We start from the raw sequence: 19,867 nt of genomic DNA, 5'->3' as shown, positions 1-19,867 counted from the left end.
ATGAAAGATGATGCAGTGATTTTGTTTAAAACAATTATTTCTTAACCTGATTTTTTCCCCATTGAAAAAATGTTCTAGACGGTTTTAGTGTGGAATTATACCACACCATTCTTCGCATAAAATAAGGACAAATGCATCAGAATACCCAAATACGGTGACCAGATACTTCTATAAACTACGAACATCCAGTTCATAACATTTCCAGATATAAAACAAAGAAGGACAAAAACTGATATATCTGGAAAAAAAATTCACGTAGTTATACTCCTGTACATCAGCATCAGTGCATCCTACAGTTGTAGCTACAGCGAACTGATGTCAGGCAAACACACACAGGCACATGCACGGATTTGAACACAGCTCATCAGACTCAGTTTGGAAATTCAGGATCAAGAGACCAATTATCTTAATTATTCTCCTTTTCCCTCCATCACTCTCGTCTGCATGTTTTTCCGCTTTCTATTTTAGCTGTGTTTGCATTTGTGGGTGTTTGGGTTTGTGCATTACACAACACAAAATTACTCCAAATCTCACAGAAAAGCAACTTTATGTCTACACCAGCTTTTTTTAAAAAATAAAAAATCAGCACAAGAAATCCAGCTGTCTTAATTCCAAAGCCAAACATGAAGCAAGAATATTTTTGACTTGGGAACATTGTGGTCGTTAAATAACGATGGTGCAATGAAGCTGGAAAACCAAAAGAAGCTAAGTTTAGAGCTCCAGGGCCGGCTTGCCTCCGCTGCTCCCATGAAACAGTTAACACCACAACCTGCACAGAAATTAACCAGTCAAGTTCTGCAGCTCGCCTGCTAAGAGCTGACAGCGTCTCGTCTGCCGTTTGCGGAGAAGAGGGGCAATTATTGTGTGATGGATTTCACCTGTACCCGGTGAAAATAACTTGGTGCGCGTCTCAGGACAGTGAAATACCCATCCCGGAAAATCATTCTTCTGTCACCCTATAGAGCCAAAGACATTGTCATTTTTCCTCAAATATCAAATCACTGAAGGTATGCTTGCCCAGTAGTGAGGATATGAAATATAATAAAACAGAAATATATATAAATTCAGTCTCTTCAAAAAAGTTTAATCTAGTTAAAAGTTATTGATCTTGAGAGTTTGGAGGCTTCAAAGCAATGGACTAGTGTTATCATTATAGGACTTGGTTTGTATTTATAGAGATGCAGCAGATGATTTTTTTATGGGTTTAAATCCCAATTATAATCAGAGTTTGATGAGAAAATATGATTTTACTCACATGATGTTTTTATGATTTAGTGTGATGTGCAAAGCAGCCTGAAGTATCTTAAGAAACAGAACAGTCAAACGATAAAGTAAGAAAACAACTCTTCATATATATTCATATTTTTATTTATTTATATTTCATTTCTGGAAGGATATCTTGTACACCAAATATCCCACTGGCAGTTAAGCGCATTCAATGTGTTTAGAAGCCAGAAACAGTCACTTGTTTTAACGAACACAAATACAAAATAAAGATAACCACAAAATAATGAACTGCATGTATATAACATACAAAAGAATCCCATGCCTACTCAGTAGGTAACTTCAACATTCCAGCTCTTGAAGATGTGGATATTTACACTTACAAAAATATACTTTATAATTTTTTATCTTTTTTTTTTTTCTTTTTTGCTTACATTCTGATAAAATGAAGCGGTGCCCTCATAGCTCGTCCCTTTTTCTTCCTCCCTCTGAGTGCGTACATTCTGTAACAAAAATATTCCCTCAATCCTTAAGGCGAGATGCAGTGCATCCACTCTCGCGCTCAGCCAAGTCGCAACATCTGCAAGGCTTCACGAAAGGCACCGAATAACAGGAGCGTTTGTCTTGTTTAGGTTTTTTTCCAAAAAAAAAAAAATTTTTTTTTTCCATTTCTCTGTTTTTCAATATAACCAAGCGATATGTCACATGTGAGAAAGAGATAGTACCAGTGGATGATATTTACAACAGAAACTAACATCACTCTTACTCATGCTCGAATACTTAAGTGCTTCTTTTTTTTTTAATCTCAAACAATGTCAAAACATATCACAGCATCATCACTACATAATAGAGAAAGTATGTAGAAAATATGGCCCTGCTCACTTCAAATAATACAATGCAAATATGCAAATAATTGTTCACATCAGTGGTACCGAGGAATGATAAAAACGAAACATGGCACATGTACAATATACATATATGATAGCTTATGTATATCATTCAATGTCTTTTGTATAAATGTCTCAAGGACAAACGTGCCTGAGGAATCTTTCTGTCTCTTGGCGTGGGATTTATTTTTTGTTTTGTTTTTTCGGTCGGTGATAGAACAGACCCGCCGGAGCCGTTTTCTATCTGTCTCAGGAGTCCTATATGCATTTGAAGTGCTGCATTTGTTTTACAGAGACAGTATGAAAAAAATCCTTTTACATGTTACGCTGTCCTTGCCCAGTCCTTGACATGTGTCTCTTTTCTTTCTTTCAGGCAAATCTCAAGATTCACCTGCACTGCACCCGGTAGCAAAAAAAAGTGCTTTTAGGAGGAGGGAAACTAAGTCCTTTTGATGCTGATTTCTTTCCCCTCTAAAATGGAAACCTTGCAGAAGGAGAAGTGCGTTGAGAGTACAAAAAAGTTTTTCTGTCTGCTCCTTTCTTAGCAGATCTCGATTGTCCTCGGGGAAAGAGTGGTCTGCATGTCTGAAAGAGGGGTGGGCACTGGGGAGCTGTAGATGTTGGATGCAACTGAAGAAGGGAAGGAGTTGGCGATTTGAGACTGGAAGGTGGTGGACATTGACGCCGATGGATAGGTGGTGGCGATGGAAGGAGAGGGATAGGAAGTGTGGACAGGAGAGGAGTAGCAGGAGGTGACTGGAGACGGGTAAGAAGACACTGGAGAAGGATAGGAAGTGATGGGAGAGGGGTAACTGGAGGCAGGTGAAGCAGAAGATGCTGGAGCCGACGTTACTACAGCAGCTCCAGCCTTCTCTGCCTTCTTGTCCTTCTGCCTCAGGTGGATCTTTGTGTGCCTCTTTCTCTCGTCACTGCGGGCAAACTTGCGTCCACAGATCTCGCAGGCAAAGGGCTTCTCCCCTGTGTGGGTGCGGATGTGTGTTGTCAAGTGGTCGCTGCGGCTGAAGTTTCTCATGCAGATGCGGCACTGGAAGGGTTTCTGGCCAGTGTGGATGCGGATGTGACGTGTCAGCTCATCAGACCGCGAGAAGCGACGATCGCAGGTTTCCACAGGACAAGCGTAGGGCCTTTCGTGTGGCGGTGTCTTGCTTGGTCGTGTGGGGTACTTGCGCATGCGGCTGGGCTTTATCAGCTGGGACTGGTAGATGTTTTTTAAGTCCTGGGAACCAGTCTGAGTGGCAAAGGCCTTGATGGTGGACAGAGGAGTAAGTGATGGCTGGTTTGACTGACTCTGGAAGGGCTTTTGGTCTGGGGGCACCAGGCTGATCTCTCCCTGTTGCTGGGGGAAGAGGTAGTCAGGAATCATGGGCACAGGGAAACTTGTGCTGCAGGTCTTGCCGTTGGGATATGCAGGGGGTGGATACTGTACTGATCCAGCTGAGCTGGCGTACCCCTGACTCTGGTCTGGAAAGATGTCAGAGTTGGGGCTGGAGTATGTCGGGGCAGCTGAGTAGATGGGATTGGGCTCGCTGTGGTGGATTGAGGTGTTGAGGCTGGAACTTTGTGATGAGGAGGTTGAGGAGGAAGAAGTGGAGGAGGACGGGATGGTTGATGAGGAGGATGAAGAGGTCTGTGACGAAGCTGAGGAAGAGCTGGAGGTGGGAGCAACGTTGCTCATTAAGCCGGTGAACAGGCCCAGGATGGGCTCCGCCCAGAGGCTGTTGCTGCATGTGGTGGCAGGTTCAAGGGTAAAGCGGCCAGTGTAGGATATGGGGGGCAACCTCTGGGTGGGGTACGTTTGCTCCACAACTGGCTTCTCACAGGAGAAGGGGATATCAGATAGCGTATCTGCAGAAAGCACAAGAAATAAGAGACATTAGTCAAACTATCAATATGTTTGAAAAAAAATGAGGGTACTGCTGCCAGAAAGGTGGGCAGCAAGTCACCCCTCTCCTCTGTGATAGGTCAGTGAGAAACACTCCGCAAGCAAACTCTTCACCCTTAACTCCAAAACTGTCTTTGTATCTTAGAAAGCAGCTTTGCAGGCTTCCTGAGGTCACATTTTCCTCTATGAACAATTTCTCAATCTTTCTTTCATTTTCTGCTTTCCTGTGTTGCACAAGCACACACAGAAACACACAGATTCCTAAAGACCATCAGAGCCAAAGGCAATTGATTACCAAAAGCTACAGCTCAGCTGGTTTTAGTCATGTAATTTGGATTGAGCAGAATTAGCATCTAAAGCATGTGGTGACAGAACAACATTTTGCTATTTTGGGGCAAATCATGTGAATATATATTTTAATTGTATTTATGTTTAGCTAAGTTTTGTAAGGTTTCATACAAGCATCTAAAATTGTCACTTAATTTTAGTTTGCAAAACCACAACTCTTAATATTTAACAGCTAGTTGAATATCAAAATGTAGCAATGAATCTAAGTTTGTATGAAATGTTTTGTTTTTTTTGTAGCTTAGCAAATATAATCTAAACTTTAATACAGCAGTGAGAAAAAGAAGCTGAAGAAGATCTTGTCTTACCTCCAGGAAGATGTTCGTACTGCTCCCCTGGCTCCCCGGAGCCAAAGCCTGCACCCTCGGGTGCGGAGGCAGTGAGGAAGGGGGTCCCCGCAGAGCTGAGCATCATCACCTCCTCCAGTTTGGGGTAGTTATCCATGGGGGAGTGAGGGAAGCTCAGAGGCTCTGAGATCTGCAGGGCAGGGAGGATCATCTCGGTCTTGGCTGCAGCCATCCTCTGCTGGTGCTGAGGCTGCGCTGGTGGCTGCTGCGGAGTTGCTGTATGTGTGCTGGCAGAGCGGTGCCTCGCAGGTGGAGGGGATCACTTAGCCCAACACTTCAGTTGATGCAGTGGAAGACCTTGTGTTCAGCTTTCCTCCGTAGCTCTTCTTCTCCCGTTGCTGTTCTTCTTTTCCTCTCAGAAGTGAGAAAAATCCACTCGTCTTTTCAGCAAGAAGAATCTAATCAGTCCTCTCATTCCCTAAGATTAATCAAAAATGATCAACTGATCACTCTTGATTTTTTTGCTTTGAATTAGGTTACCTATCCAATCAGGTTCTGACCGTCTCGGACGGTTGTTGTTTTGACTTTTTTGTTTTACTTTTGCAGAGATGTTTCTCAGGCAGAGACTTCTATGTATCTCTGTTCTAACAGTTGCTCATGTGTGCTCTCAGAGCTCTCTCTATGAGCTTCGAGGTTTCCCCGCTCTTATATACACTCTTGTCGTGACGTAGATGTCCATATTTGGAAGGAGAGGAAGCCCATATTTAGGCATTGCAGTGGAGAACACACGCCGGCCTGAGGGACAGCAGAGGAGCGACTTTATATTAAGCGCTTGCAGTAAATTTGCGAAGACAACGACGCTCACCCCTCCTCTCTGGTCCCGAATCAATGCGTCTTCATAACCGAGCGGCTCGGGCTGACAAGCGGCGTAATTCTCGCTCTCCCCCGGTCCTTCGATAGATCTGATTCGGATTTCCCATCTGTGCAGCGGGCTGCTGGCTGCTCCCGGAACCCTTTGCACCGCCGTACCTTATAAGGTCGTGACTACATAAGGACCTATTCCGGTGGGTTTCCATTTCCCATGTCCTTATTTGGAGCTTCCTGAGGCAGCGCTGATCGCTTTTTGGCAGAGAATGAGACCGAAGTGCAAATCATGTCCAGCGTTCACAATAACTAATACTGGCAGCAGAGCTCGACTTGTCTGTGTAAAAGCATATGCTCGGTCTCAACTGAAGAGTTTATATGTGGAAACCTGAAATCTAACACAGAGTTATTTACATTTAGAAATTTTAATCAGTTTTAAAGTAGCCTTCAAAGTCAGCCTGACATAAATATCAACGCATTTATTTCTAAAAGATTACCGTTTCAAACTAAATATAGATATGATTTATATCTATGTATATATTATATTAAATATATATATATATACGCAATGCTTCAGATATATAATATTGTGCAAACTCTGCTGCAAACTTCCTCTAAATTAACTTTCCGTCTCCCTCGCCTGTGCCATTGATTTATGGGCGCGCAGATAGCCGGATGCTGACGAGGTGCGGGGCGATCCGTCTAATTGAGGGGTGTCCCCCCTCTGCTCAATATTCACGGGATCTCTCTGCCACTCAGCGGCCTAATGGGCCGCATTAACAACGCAGCGCGCAGCTGCGAGGACGCCTGCGGGATACCGATGTTCCCCCGGCTGCTCCAGCTTCGCCCCGGCGCGCCAGCTCCGCTCGGTGCGGTGCTGACGAGAAATCAATGTGTTTCCCTCGGCTGCTGACTGGATCTATACGAGAGCGGCCTCATTGGGAAACATCGTGGGCTGGAGGCTGTGAGGTGGCCCGAGAGAAAGAGAGAGAGAGACGCTGAGAGATGCTGCTGTTGCGTTATGAAGCTGGTCAGACCCCATGGTCTTAAAATGTAAGCGATTTGGGCTTAAGTTGTAAACTGTCATGCTTCATTTACTAGTCTTGCAGCAACAAGATAAGAAGGAAGATGAGTAAAGATGTCTGATAATACACTAATTAGCCATGTACTGCGTTATTCGGGTAACGCAGGGTAGATTTGTGGTCTTTACATCCCATTCCCATTTCTTATTCAGCCTCTGGCAAATCTGCATGTTACTCCCATTAGACTGATAGCTAAATGTTGTAATATATTATAAATGACCTGGGAAACTCACTCCTTCACAAAACCAAAACATTCTGAATAGTAAGATGTCTAATGTTCTTTCTTCATGATGATGTTTTAGGCATAAACGATCAAATTAATTTCAGACACATTACCACTGACTTCAGTTTTATTGGGATTTTATGTGACAGACCAACACAAGGTAGTGTGTGATTGGGAATGGAAAGAGTAGCAAGGCTGGATAAAAAAGGGACTGTAAACAGATTCTCAGTGGTGTTTAGGGCTGGGCTTTGACTGGGCCGTTCACTTTGGTCTGAACCCTTAAAATTTGACTGTATGTTGACCGTCCTGCTGTAAGGGAACCTTTGACACAGTCTCAAGTATTTTGGAGCTTCTAATACAGTCTGTTCTTTTTCTGTTTTGCTGAAAAATTATCTGTTAACTGTGTCTGCTGCTGCCAGTCTTGGCCAGGATTCTCTTGCAAAATCCTTTAATCTCCATGGGATTTAAAGGTTATTATTAACAATAATAACCTACCCTCATCCATTTTCTCATCAGCTCTATCAAATTTCCTTATCTCTGCTAAAGAAAAGCATCCCCACACTCCATGATGCAGCTGACCAACACTTTTTTTCTGCGTGGATGAGCTGATGTGTAATGTCATTTTATTCCACACAAGTTTTTTTGTGCAAGTCCAAAAGTCAAATTTTGGTTCCATCTGTGGCAAACTGCACAATTTCACTGATGCTCTATAGCAAATCTCAGAAGCTTTCGCTAAACCATTGGAGACTCAATCACACACACGTGGACTCAGATGGCTAATTTGGTGACTTCAGAGGGCAATTGGTTGCACTAGAGTCTTATTTTAGGGTGTCATATTAAAAGGGGTTGGATACATATGGATGTCAGGGATAAAACAGATTCAAAACCATGTATTGTTTTTCTTCCAGTTTACAAGCATCTATTTCTTTGTGTTGGTTATCATATAAAATCCCAACCAAATACACTAATGTTTGTAGTTGCAGTAAAAAGAAAGAGAGCATAAATTCCTTTAGGCACTGTATAAACTGTTTAAAGTTTTTGTTCTCAGCAAAGAATGGATGCCACTCATTTATCGAGGTGCTTTCTAACAAAACAAGGGGTCAGACAATGACTGTAAATTAGATAGCACTGGCTTTGTCTGCGAGGTGAGTTGGTGAATAAAATCTAAACTCCTGTCTGCATCTACCTTCTCTGTCAGCGGCAAAGCAAAGAAGAAAAAGTAGAGCATGCAGAGGAGAGAACTCATCATCTGATAACAATGTAATAAAATCAGGTTAGGGAAAACTCTGAAAAGTAATAAAGTAATAAAGATGATAAACAGTTCACAGTGACTGTTTGGGCCCCCCTCCTTCCTGATGCATTGGTTGGCGAGAGGGGAGGGGGAAAGATGTAAGGGCAGGAAAGAGGAGGATGTAGGTACTCATAATCTTTGTGCGCTGTTGGATGTTAATATATGTGTTTGGGTCAGATAGTTCAGCCTCCTCGGTGTGTTTCCCACTGCTGCCCACACAAACCTGCCAGAGGAGTCCTTGCCTGATGAAACTCTAGTGCAGCAGGCGAGATAAAAAGGCTCTCCTGTTTCCTACGCTGCCACCACTCCCCTACTCCGACTTACAAACACACCCTGCATGATCTCTGGTTAATATTTGATCATCCCCTGATCTGGAGAGAAAAGACGAAAAAAGTAGCCCAGAAGATCACAGGAGAAAAAGAGGTAAGGAGTTGGAACAAAACATGGGAGGAAATGGGAGAAATATGCGAGGAAGTATAGTTTTTATGGTGTGGTAAGAAAATAAAAAAAACTGGATGCGCGTTAAGAGATAGAAATATGTGGGAAGGAAGGGTGAATGCCATCAACAGAAAATAGAAAGTCTGAAAGAGAATCCTCACGCCCACATGTACGTGGGAGCAGATCCCAGCTTGGGGCTGGCATTTGTCAGCAACCAAATATGCCAAGCAAGTCAGTCTGGGAGACAGGACAGACATGCTGGTGTTCCACCTCCGCACCTGCCCACTCCAAGCAGTGGTGCAATCCCTCTCCATTAGCATACAGGTGAATTCAGCCTGATGGTGTGCTCCCGTGATGGGCGGAGCGAGACAACAGAGTGGGTGATGACAGATACCAAAAGCCTGCATGTTACGTCATGTGACAGAGAAAAACGCGAGTGTGGGACGGACGGATCGTGTAATACCCGAGACAAAACAGACAGGAGCAGGTTATTTTAAGGAACACGTTGCAGCCTTTATTAAGAAATAAGAGTTTGCGGTTTAATTGTGGCCTTTCGTGTTTTACGTGTCTGAAGATCAGAGGTTGGCGTCTTTAGCCCACAGTCACAGCAGTTTTGTTGAAGATTGGCATAACAATACGTGATAGGACGATGTTTGCTAAATGTCATTTTCTACCTAATTTTTAGCTTGTAGGAGTGTGTGTCCTGACCTTTATTATTTTTATTTATTTATTTTTTTACAGAATACCCAGTCCATGTTTTTGATATGCACCATATGGGCACTTATACAGAAAGACGTTGGAAAGGGAAGCAGATAAAATAATAAAACAAATATATGGTTTATTTTTTTAGCTGTGCCTTTAAGTTTTTTATTGCTGTCATGCATGTTCAGGCAACAGTTGCCCTGTGCTTGCTGCTGAGGATAGGATGGCTATTTTACATGCTTTGTGCAGGACTGCATTTTATCTAGTAATGAGATGCTTTCCTTCATTTTGAATGATTGTTGGATGGCAAAATCAGGATTTCACACAAGACTGCTGCCAAATTTCATCCAGAGGGCCAATTTCATCATATACTCTGTAAATGGAGCTCTTTTTATGTAAAATAGCTCTTCCTACTACATGAATTGTTTTTTGAAAACAGTATTTTGTTTAATTTAAGAGAAATTTTTGGGTGAAGACAAAAGCTGCAACACAAAGTGTCCTTCACCTCATTCTTCTCTCTAAAGCCCATAGCAACAACAATGTTGGCAGCTAAAAGCCTGAAAAATGTTTCTGCTTCTTTAGAATCATGGCACTACTGCACAACAAGAACTGTGCTATGCAGAAATGAAAATAGTTCAAACACACACAACCTCTTTTTAGTTCCACTTAATTCGGTAATAATAAAAACACGATTCTGGTGAATATTAAATTTCTGCCAACGGAGCTCACACCCTGAAGAAAAGTCAAGTCAAAAGTCAAATTATTTCAGTAGTTTTTAGCAGCTTTTGGAAATATTCAAAACGTTGTCTTTCCGTCTGAATTAATTAGTTTTTTGTTTTTTTTCGTATCCCACCTTTAGAATCTCTAAATACAGAGCTTGTTTTTTTCCTGCACATTAATTACTGTGCCAGCAATGTGTTTCCACACACTCTATGCAAATCCATTAGAGGTCCATCTATTCCTATGGAAACTTCCTCAATTGTATGTGTACATTTGCAACGTTTCCTCTTTGTTTATTTTTTTCTGCAGCAGGATTTGAATATGCTTATATAATACTCAGGGGGAAAAAAACAGTTTCTAAAAAAAAAATCTACCATAGTCTTACAAATGCTGACAGTTTAGTGATTGCTAACTTACTGAAAAGTTGAGGACAGTTAGAAAACATATCTGGCTAATATTGGTTTTGAATTGATCTGGTGGCATGCATGTGTAATTTTTAGATGCATTTGTTTTCAGCCCCTTTTACTCTGATTTTCCCAGCCACTCTCCAACCTCTCCACTGCTCAGACTTCGCCTCCTCACACATCTATGCTGCCTCACAAGACAGTAAGCTGTTCCATGACCTTCCATTTGATTATTTACCCTGTGCAATACCACCCATCTGACGGCGCCTGCCTTGCCTTACACCGGTTCCAGGCCCCAAACCCTTTAAAATGCATTCCCTTTAAAATACATCTGTTTTCCTTTTTAGCTTGTGTCCTGTCTGTGATTCTGCATGTGGGTCAGAAAACCACCTGGAAATATGACACCACCTGTATCTAATCTCAGTATAAATGCCTGTGAAGGCCCTAGAGGTTTGTTAGAGAACATTTGTGAACAAACAGAACAGAGGAATACAGCAGAGAGGTCAGAAGTAAAATCACAGAGAAATGTAAAGCAAGGTTAGATTAGAAAACTATAAACCAAGTTTCGAACATCTCACAGAGCTCCGTTCAATTCACCATCTGGGAATTTAACAAAAGAAGCAGCTAAGAGGTCCATGGTAACTCGGCAGAGACCCAGAGAATCTGTGGACAGGTTAACTAGTGTACTCAACAAAGCTGTCTAGCAGAATGAGACCAAAATTAAACATTTTGGCCCCAATTCAAAATGTTATGAGGGGCAGATGACTAATACTGCCCACTATCTCAAGGTGGTGGCATCATGCTGAGGGGATACTTTTCTCCATAGGAACAAGTTCATTCTGTAGGGTTCATTCTAACATTGTAATGTTGTAAGTCAAAAGCTTATATACATCATATAATGGCATACTCAGTGGCTTAATTAAAATTGAGAATCTGTGGCTAGACCTGAATTTTGACGTACACAGACGCTCTCTATCCTCTGACTGGTTTGTTTTCCATGGAAGAGTGAGCACGATATTTCCGTTTGGTAAAGGTTTGTAGAGACACACCTCAAAAAACCAGCGGCTGTTATTATGTAAAAGGTTGCTCTAAGGAGAGCTGAGTCACTGAGCTGAAACAACATATTCAAGATTCTTTTGTGCGGTTTTAAAAGCCTGTATCATTTTCCACCTTTTGACTTAACAACTACACTGTTTCATGTTGATGCATCACATTAAAATTCCAATAAAATACATTAAAGTTTGTGGTCATCACATAAAATGTAAAAAAGGCAGAGGGGTGTGAATAGTTTTGTAATAGATTGAATACCAAGCAAATGCTTCTGGGGTAGTTTTATCATTCCATTCTAAGCCCTGAGTTGTAAACAAATTGTTTAACTTTCTATATTCTATAGATTTGCATATTAATAGACTGCTATAGTATTTTAACCCACACTTTGTGTTAAAATACTATAGCAAAGGCTTCAATCACAACCCATTTTTATTTACTGTGGAATTCCAAAACACATCTATATGCTGCTCAGCTATCCTAAACCTCAGCTCAGCTACGTCAAACACAGCCCATGACCATAGACTGAAGAAGATTTCAACTTGGCATGAAGTCAAACATTATTTCATCTTTTTCAGAGGAGTTGAAGAATGCCACAGAGGAATGCAGGCCGTGTGTCATTGGCATATGAATATCCTTTAACATCATAAGTTTTATTTTACTGTGAGAGCTGGAAAGCTTCGGGCCCCAGTGACTTTTGAAAAACAATCTGCTTGCACCTCACAGTCAAAACACACATTCTTCCTTGTAGAATAACCCCCAGGCTGTGCAGAAGCAATGGTGTTAGAGTTTCACATAAAAAATCTTTTAAAAAGAGCAGCGGCATTGAATAGCAGTTCTGTCTGTCGTTGCCTTGTGAAGGTGGTAGGTAACACAGGGAAATTTACTAAACATATAGCCCACCCTGCACCAGGAGGCCCCATCGTGTCCCTGAGGACATGAACTCACTGAGTCACCAGCCTGGTTGTTTGATGCTAGTGACAAAAGGCCTGACCCCTGACCTTTCAGGTCCCAATGAGTCACTGGTGCTGCGTTGCACCCACTCACCATGCAGGATTCTCTGCACATCATCTTTGGTTAACATTTAAAGGTTGTCAAAGTGTTTGAACTGTGTACTACACAACCTGTTGCTTATTCCATCATGTTGCCAGAACCAACATGAACAAAAACACCCAAGGTCTGAATTTATCATCTTATGCCCTCAAGCCGTTTTTGATTAATTGTTCGGGAGCTCAGAGGCTAAAGGAATAGCTTAGCAGATCAAATGAAAGATCAGGGAGCACTGAGGATACTGCTCACAGTAAAAAATCGATTTCAAAACGCTTTCAAATTTTACCTGTCTGCATGAGTGAAGATACCTGCTACTGATGGATGAGAGATGAGATCTGGATCAGCTCACTTTGTAAAAAGTGTTTTCTTATAATGTTTTTACAAAGTGAGGATCTTTCAGAATGTTTGTCTTACTAATTGACCATTTTGATTTGGCTGTATCATTCTAGAGTGAAAGAAAACACTAAGATTTAAAACTGAATTGGCTCCAAATATTATCCAGTGATAGTTTAGCCATGAGTGAAAACATCATTATGAGGATGACCTGACATTTGAGGTTTCACTGATGCAAAAACCATATGTGCAGGTGTAGAGAGATGTGCCAGAAAGTGAAATTATCAAATGAATCATCCTGAATTCTTGACAAGTCTATATGGATAAGAATGATTGATAAAGCATCCAGTAGTTCTGTTATAATATTGTTGGGAAATAAAACTAATATGGTTTTGATACAGAACTTTCTTGGAGAACAGAGTAGCTTCAAAATATTTATTTGATCACCCACTTAATAATTGCGTTTGGTGGGAAAAACACGATTTGTCAAATCTACTAAAGCCAACCAAACACATTCAAACATCCACGGAAACTCCCACAAGGACAATAACCCTTTTTTGTTTATTTATGTACTTTTTTTTCTTAGCTAGAAATGAAAATTAAAAATGCAACACACACACTAAATATTGAACAGGTCATTACAAGATGTCTCTGTTGCAAAATAAGAAAAGTGAGAGATAATATTTGCTTTTGAGGTTTAACCACTTTCAACACATTCATATCTGCAAGTTTAAAAGGGGGAAGTTACCATAACAGGTGAAGGTTACGACACTTATTCCTGAAAGTTGCTGGATCAAAAGGCAAGACTGTTTGACTGACTGGAACTGCTACTCAACGTACTGACGTATGGCTTCATGTGGGCTGGTGGGCCGTCTTTATTCAACTTATGTCAAAGTGACTCATCAGAAGAACTTGGAGAAAACGTACAAATCTGGTTTTATTCTTAGCGGTTCTCAAATTTCAGCCCAGAATTTCAACTTTGCCCTGCACCGTTGTCATGTGCTAAACATTTTAATGTGAAAGAGGAGCTCTCACGAATGTAGGTGTAATGCAACACTGACCATGCTTTTTTTTCTGTTCATTCAATGGGCTTTACTCTATCAGTTCAGAAGAGAAGATTTGCAAGAGAAGAGAAGTTCTGATTATACATAAAGAAAAACTTAATATCTTAATCTGGAGATATTAACTGTCTTAGTGTCTTTATTTAGTTTAAAGGGGAGGCATAATGTATTTTCCACACACAGTGTCATTTTATAGCATAATCAAGAAAGTCTATGACATTTTGTTATAAACATATTGTATGTCTCAAACATAATTTAAAAGAAATTTGAATTTGCGATTTCACACCTTGAAATTGGGTTTCTGTCTCTTTAAGAAGCTCATGCTCTTTCTGACACTCCACCTTCAGCACGTCGTCACTACAATGCTTCTCATTATGCCGTTCACAACCATTTTTTGGAGCGTTGGACTGAGAGGTAGTTCAGATGTTTGGTAATTGCTGCTGCCACTAGTCTGAAGGAGCAGTGTGGGTAAAGCGTGGGGGAGGGGTGATCAGTGAGGCAGACTGCAGCTCCAAGGAGGAGCTTTAGAGAGCATAAAAAGTTGCAATTTGGTAAAACATTTGTGGATTTTTTCAGTCCTGAATTTGTTAGCTGGTTTTAGAAATTTGTCCAAGGAGTCATTATTTTCAGTTAGCGAAAGCCTTACTGTGAGTTTTATGGTTTGGCAATGGTTTTTCTTCTGTTTTAGGTTTTTAGGTAAGCAAAATGATTTCCCTTTTTTGTCTTCATCATGTGTTTTACCCAGGAAGGTCAGTGGTGGCAGATTACCTCCAGCTACCATGCATTTCCCATATGAATAATCATACATAGATAAATAATAGCCCACTGTAAATGTGCAAGTAACTTAAATACTCATAAACTAGCGCCCAGTGAGATATTTTTCGACTGGAGTTATTTTAAGACCAGTCCACAGCTATAGACCTGTCAGTCTGGTCCATAGCGTTAGCCTCTACTCTTGAATTTTCTTAACATGACGCATGCATATTTTGGTCTTGGCCATTCTCTGAATAACTCTTAGCACCAATCTCTAGCACCAACTTAACTTGAATTGATCCAAGATAAAGACTTCAAAGAGTTATGATATTAACAGATTATGTGATTTTCACAGAACCTCACTTAAAAAATCCAGAACTGATGCTTCTATTTATAACAATAAAGAGCATAAATCTTCTGCTGAAACAAATTTGTGAACCAAAGCTAAAACTTCCTTTTCCTTCTAAGAATGACCTATCTAAACACAATTTTACGTGAAGATGTAAGGTATTAATTTTGAGTTGATTAGACATTGTCAAATCAAATAATAACATTGAGGTCCAATGACCAAAGCTTGCTGTGAGGTAGAAATGGCAGAAAGACAGACATATCTGTTGAAGTGAGAATTTGTTTTGTAGTGTCAGAGCAGATGCAGAGGGAAGGAGCAGAGAGAGCAAGAAGCAGGAGATAAATAGGTAAGAAGATATTCAGAAGTAGAGTACGTGATAGAAAAGAAGAGTCAGAAAGCAACAGAGAGTAAAAAAGAAAGAGACTGTTAGTGGCTTGTTGACAGGTGGGCCTGAGGGCAGGTACGACAGGTTGATTCAGGTAACCCCCTCTCTTCCGCTGCACTCTCTCCACACCCTCAAACTCCAAAGCCTCCCCTGTACCCTCAGCTGGAGACTGCGGCAGTGGGATAGCCTACAGGGTTGGGGAGACAGGTCTCCATCAGAAACCCCCTCAAACCTTTATAATCACACGATAATCATTTAACTCAGAGTGCCACGTGTCAACAGGCATGACAGCTGATGAGGCGGATAAACAAGGCAACTCACAACAGAAACTGCAAAGCAAGAATCGCACGTTTCTAAGAAAGAAGAAAAACAAATAGCTGGAATGAGTGGAGAATAAATAAATGAGTACCTGTCAGGAAGGCTTTGCTTATGGGACAATGGCTTCCAGGAGCCAATGCGTGAGGGCCAAATGTCACTTTGGGTCACCTGGACTGAAGATTTGCAAACAGACTTCACTCTGCCGCACTCAGACAATAAAGTATCTCCAGTAGTGTATAATTCAAGCTAATCTAATTTGCACCGATTCTTTCTATTTAGATAATCTCTTGTAAATTAACAAGGCTAAAGTTGGCTTTCTTCAAGCTAGGCATTGGAAAACGACCGTGTATGCAGGTTAATGGTGCAACTGGATTAAGGAGACAAGATTTGTACAAGAAGCAGCCATTTACCTTAATGGGAGAAACGTGACTGGAGAGATGTGTTTACATTAAAGGAGGGTGAGAGTTCAGCTGAGCAGAGGGAATATTTTTCTGCCTACGCTGGCGGCAGACAGTGTAATGAATTTCTATAAAGCGCACTGCAAATAAAAATAAAGACACACAAAGGAGATTGCATGTTGATGGTTGTCGGTTAATGCTGACGAGAAAAAAAAAAGGGGTGAGGACGCTGTTGGAACTTGCTGCCCTACACAGTTTGAAAAAGGGATCCAATCATCTTGATTCGAACTATAAAAAAAAAGAAACCTCAGCCGCTAAACTAAGATTATTGAACAATAATCTAATATAAACAGAAGCTCTTGACAAATACACAAAGAGACGCAATCAAACATGGGTTGAAACCTTTTGTTGTCCACCTTTCAACAAGGACATCAGAACAGGTTGCAACAGAGACGTACACCAATACATTCCATTATTTGTGTTAGTTTTGCTATACAAACAAACTTTGCACATGGTATACTGAACACAAACACCCAGTTACACACACAATCATATCTAAAAAGGACTGATACAAGTACATGTATCTACAAGAGAGCTGGCAGCACACACCCAGCTTGGAGCTTGACAATTAAAATAAATCCTGTGGAAGGCCACACTGTGCTTTACAGCTAAACAGGGAAACGACTATGTAGTACTACTGGAGGACTGTTTACCTAAGATAATACACGGATTTGTACATAAACAGGCTCAGCATGATCATTTAGTTTGGTTTTCTCTTTGTATCGACTCAAAGAGTGATTGGAAGAAAATATGTTGAAATGAAAAGTCATGAACTTCCATTTTCTTCACAGTGGGACTGTGACATTGTGTGTTCTCATTACGAACACACCGTCATCCCTCCATGGGTCTTACTCTCTGAGTTTCTGTCTCTTTCCCCATCTATCTCTGCATTCCCAGACAGCTTTAGCAGTTCAAACCCTCGCACTGCGGCATTGTCACACACCACACTGGTTGCCATGGAGAAATAGTCCTCCTGGTCTCCAAGGTACCCAAGTCTATTGTCTTTGGCTTCTTTATTTAGATGAAAACATGATTTGTTGGAAGGGATCTACTTATTTTTCTTCCGCTGCTTCTTTTTGCTGCCTTTTCTTTGGTCTTTGCAGCGCTCATGAGCATCAATGCAAAGTTGCGTGATGCGTATTGTTTCATCCTTCTTCTTTCCAGGAGTTTGACTGTGCGCATGTGTGCGTCAAGCTCGTCTGATGTTTTGTAGCAATTAATTTTAGTGTGTCTGCATGTCAGCGCCCCAGGAGGGGGGCTGTATAAAAGTTTTCCCCACTGCCACAGCTCTCGCCAGGGCTTATAATTGCCTTCTATTACCAGGGCTGGGTGTCACAGCGCCTGCCTGTCTGTCACCAGGAGACTCTCAACTAACAACAGATGATGAGGTAAAGAAGTTGGAGTTTTCATACTGCTGCTCTTTTTGGGTGAAGAAAAAGAATTGTATGTATATATATATATATATATATATATATATATATATATATATATATAGTTTGTGAAACAGGTCCTAATCCTCGCATAGCCAGATCATGACAAGAAGCGATGAATTGCAGTGGTTCCCAAGTGGAGCAGCGATCAGCCAACTCTTCTATAGAGACGACAAAAAGACATGTGCCAAGAATGAACGAGACATCAGCTCACTGATCCACCTGACTGGAATGTCATTCAAAGTGGATAAATGCAGCCTGATATCCAAGGTGATCACAGTTGAATAGTGAAACTTTCAGAAGCCAATATTCAAGATTTCAGGGCATTTCATTGTACTTAGCATTGTCCAGGCAAATGGTAACTACAAATCCTGACAGGAAGTCATAACCAAGCACCTGAAATACAGTACAAGAGCTTTTTTCAGCAAGTAAAGAGTCAGAGACATAACCAGTATCTAAATATTTACCCTTTTGTTTCAAGAGCACACAATAATCCTCCACTATGATTGACAATTCTGGTAAAGACGTATTCAAAAGTCTTAAAATAAATGGTTGCTATGGAGACTTGGTGACCCTAAGATTGCTTCAGTTTTCTAACAGTGAGCTTCAGAAATTTATTTTACCCATTTACCATCGTCCTTACTGCTTGTAGTGACAAGACAGACTTGGGTCTATGCCCAGCCTTTGCTGACACGGTTCCAGTTTTACATTGCTTTATAATTAGGCTGACTGTAGATATGGGCCAAGTTCCCAGCCACCATGTGTATCTGTGCCCCATTTGGATCCTAATCAGGCTAGATGTGCTCTAAGTGGGCTTTAAATCACAATGGACCTCAAGAATGGGACTCACTTGGGTTGACCAATATATTTTTGACAATGTGCGGGGCTCGCTATGTACTTCTTAGCTTTTTTTCAAGTGTACATAAAAAGTATAGTCACTATGGCCAATTAACACAGGGCCATAAAATCTGAGCCCTATATGTACATGTTAAACTAATTTAGGATGACAGAAATATTCCTGTAACAGTTTTCTTACTTTTGAAGCTCAGCAAAAATCTCCTTTTCTTGAGTGGTTTGCCGTCTTCCCAATTTTCAGAGAAATAGATGTCTAGGCCACTTCCTATTAATACCCCAGAAAAAAAAAAAACAGGAAATCCTGTATTGCTGTTTAAAATTTCAGAGACTCACTGACAACTTAAAAAATCAAAGCAGAAATGAAAAAAAAATAATTATTCATATTGTCAACACGTCTTTTTCTTTTATAGTGAATGTAAGTGATGTCATTTTTAATTTAGTTTACTTTTTGCTAATTTATTTATTGCATAAGTTCATCAGAACAAACTGAGGTCATAGCGTGGTTTTGAAAGACAGCTGTGAAAGCACAAACACCTAAATTCAGCACTGTTCCAACCTTTGACCCTGTTCATTTGCATGTTTCCAACAGCACACCACAGCTGTCAACGGGCTGCTGCTTCTTTAGGCGGTGCAGCTGAAAACCAAACAGGAAGTGACATCACTGCTCTGAGTTGGAGAGAAACAACCGAGTTAAGAGAAGAAAATAGACAGAGGGGCTGAGAGCAGCATGGCTGATGCGTGGAAAGAGGAAGTTGTCTGTTTTGTTCTCATTCAGTGGCTGTGGCTCAGACATCCCACTCTGTGGTCTTGTTTTAGACGCGCCAGACAAAAATAAAGATTCAGTTAAAGTTATTTATTTTCCCAGTCACACATGGTCTTCATTTCCTGCTTTACTTTTAAACAACCAAATGAATATAAATTCTCTATTCTTTATAATCATATGAATGTTAAGTTTCCCCTGACAGGGTTTTGTTTTGATGACATCAGCTGTTGCTGGAGAAGAACTTTATGCTTTTACCTCTATTGTGTTCATTTCTTTCTTCTTATAGAATATGTAAATGTTGCTGTTGAATCGTAAAATGAGTAACAAACAATTCAAGACATAGGGAACTCTAATCACTACGCTATGCACATTGTTTTTCTCTCATATTAATTACCGTTTTTAACCCTACACCAGTTGTGTAATTTCTTATATTTCTAAAGTCTTTACAAAAGTTATTTTTTTCTAAAATTACCCCTGTATTACATAAATATCCTTATAAATAAAACTTACTCTGCAAAAATTCAAAAGAAGGCAGAGTGTTTTTATTATAATTACATGACTGTTACAATCAATTATGGCATAAAATCATACAAATTTATTTTTTGCTGTGTTAAAAGCAGTAAAAGTTAAAATTCTGAATTTTTTTATACACAATTTGGAAATGTTTAATATAATCATAATGAATATTAATTACA

General features: G+C 40.6%; 1 protein-coding gene across 1 annotated transcript; it reads right to left on the bottom strand.

Annotated features, from left to right (window-relative positions):
* Window positions 1-1,346: 1,346 nt before the first annotated feature.
* egr1 (early growth response 1) lies at window positions 1,347-5,346 on the bottom strand. The gene is made up of 2 exons (XM_032554870.1): window positions 4,668-5,346; window positions 1,347-3,977 (listed from the first exon to the last, which is right to left on the bottom strand). Exons 1-2 carry the CDS (start codon window positions 4,876-4,878, stop codon window positions 2,653-2,655), a joined length of 1,536 nt encoding a protein of 511 aa, XP_032410761.1. The 5' UTR covers window positions 4,879-5,346; the 3' UTR covers window positions 1,347-2,652.
* Window positions 5,347-19,867: the final 14,521 nt, after the last annotated feature.

The sequence above is a fragment of the Xiphophorus hellerii genome, chromosome 23 (genome assembly GCF_003331165.1).
Source record: "Xiphophorus hellerii strain 12219 chromosome 23, Xiphophorus_hellerii-4.1, whole genome shotgun sequence".
NCBI classification, from domain to species: domain Eukaryota; kingdom Metazoa; phylum Chordata; class Actinopteri; order Cyprinodontiformes; family Poeciliidae; genus Xiphophorus; species Xiphophorus hellerii.
The sequence above is the reverse complement of the archived record's forward strand: the minus strand, read 5'-3'. Positions and strand labels throughout refer to the sequence as shown.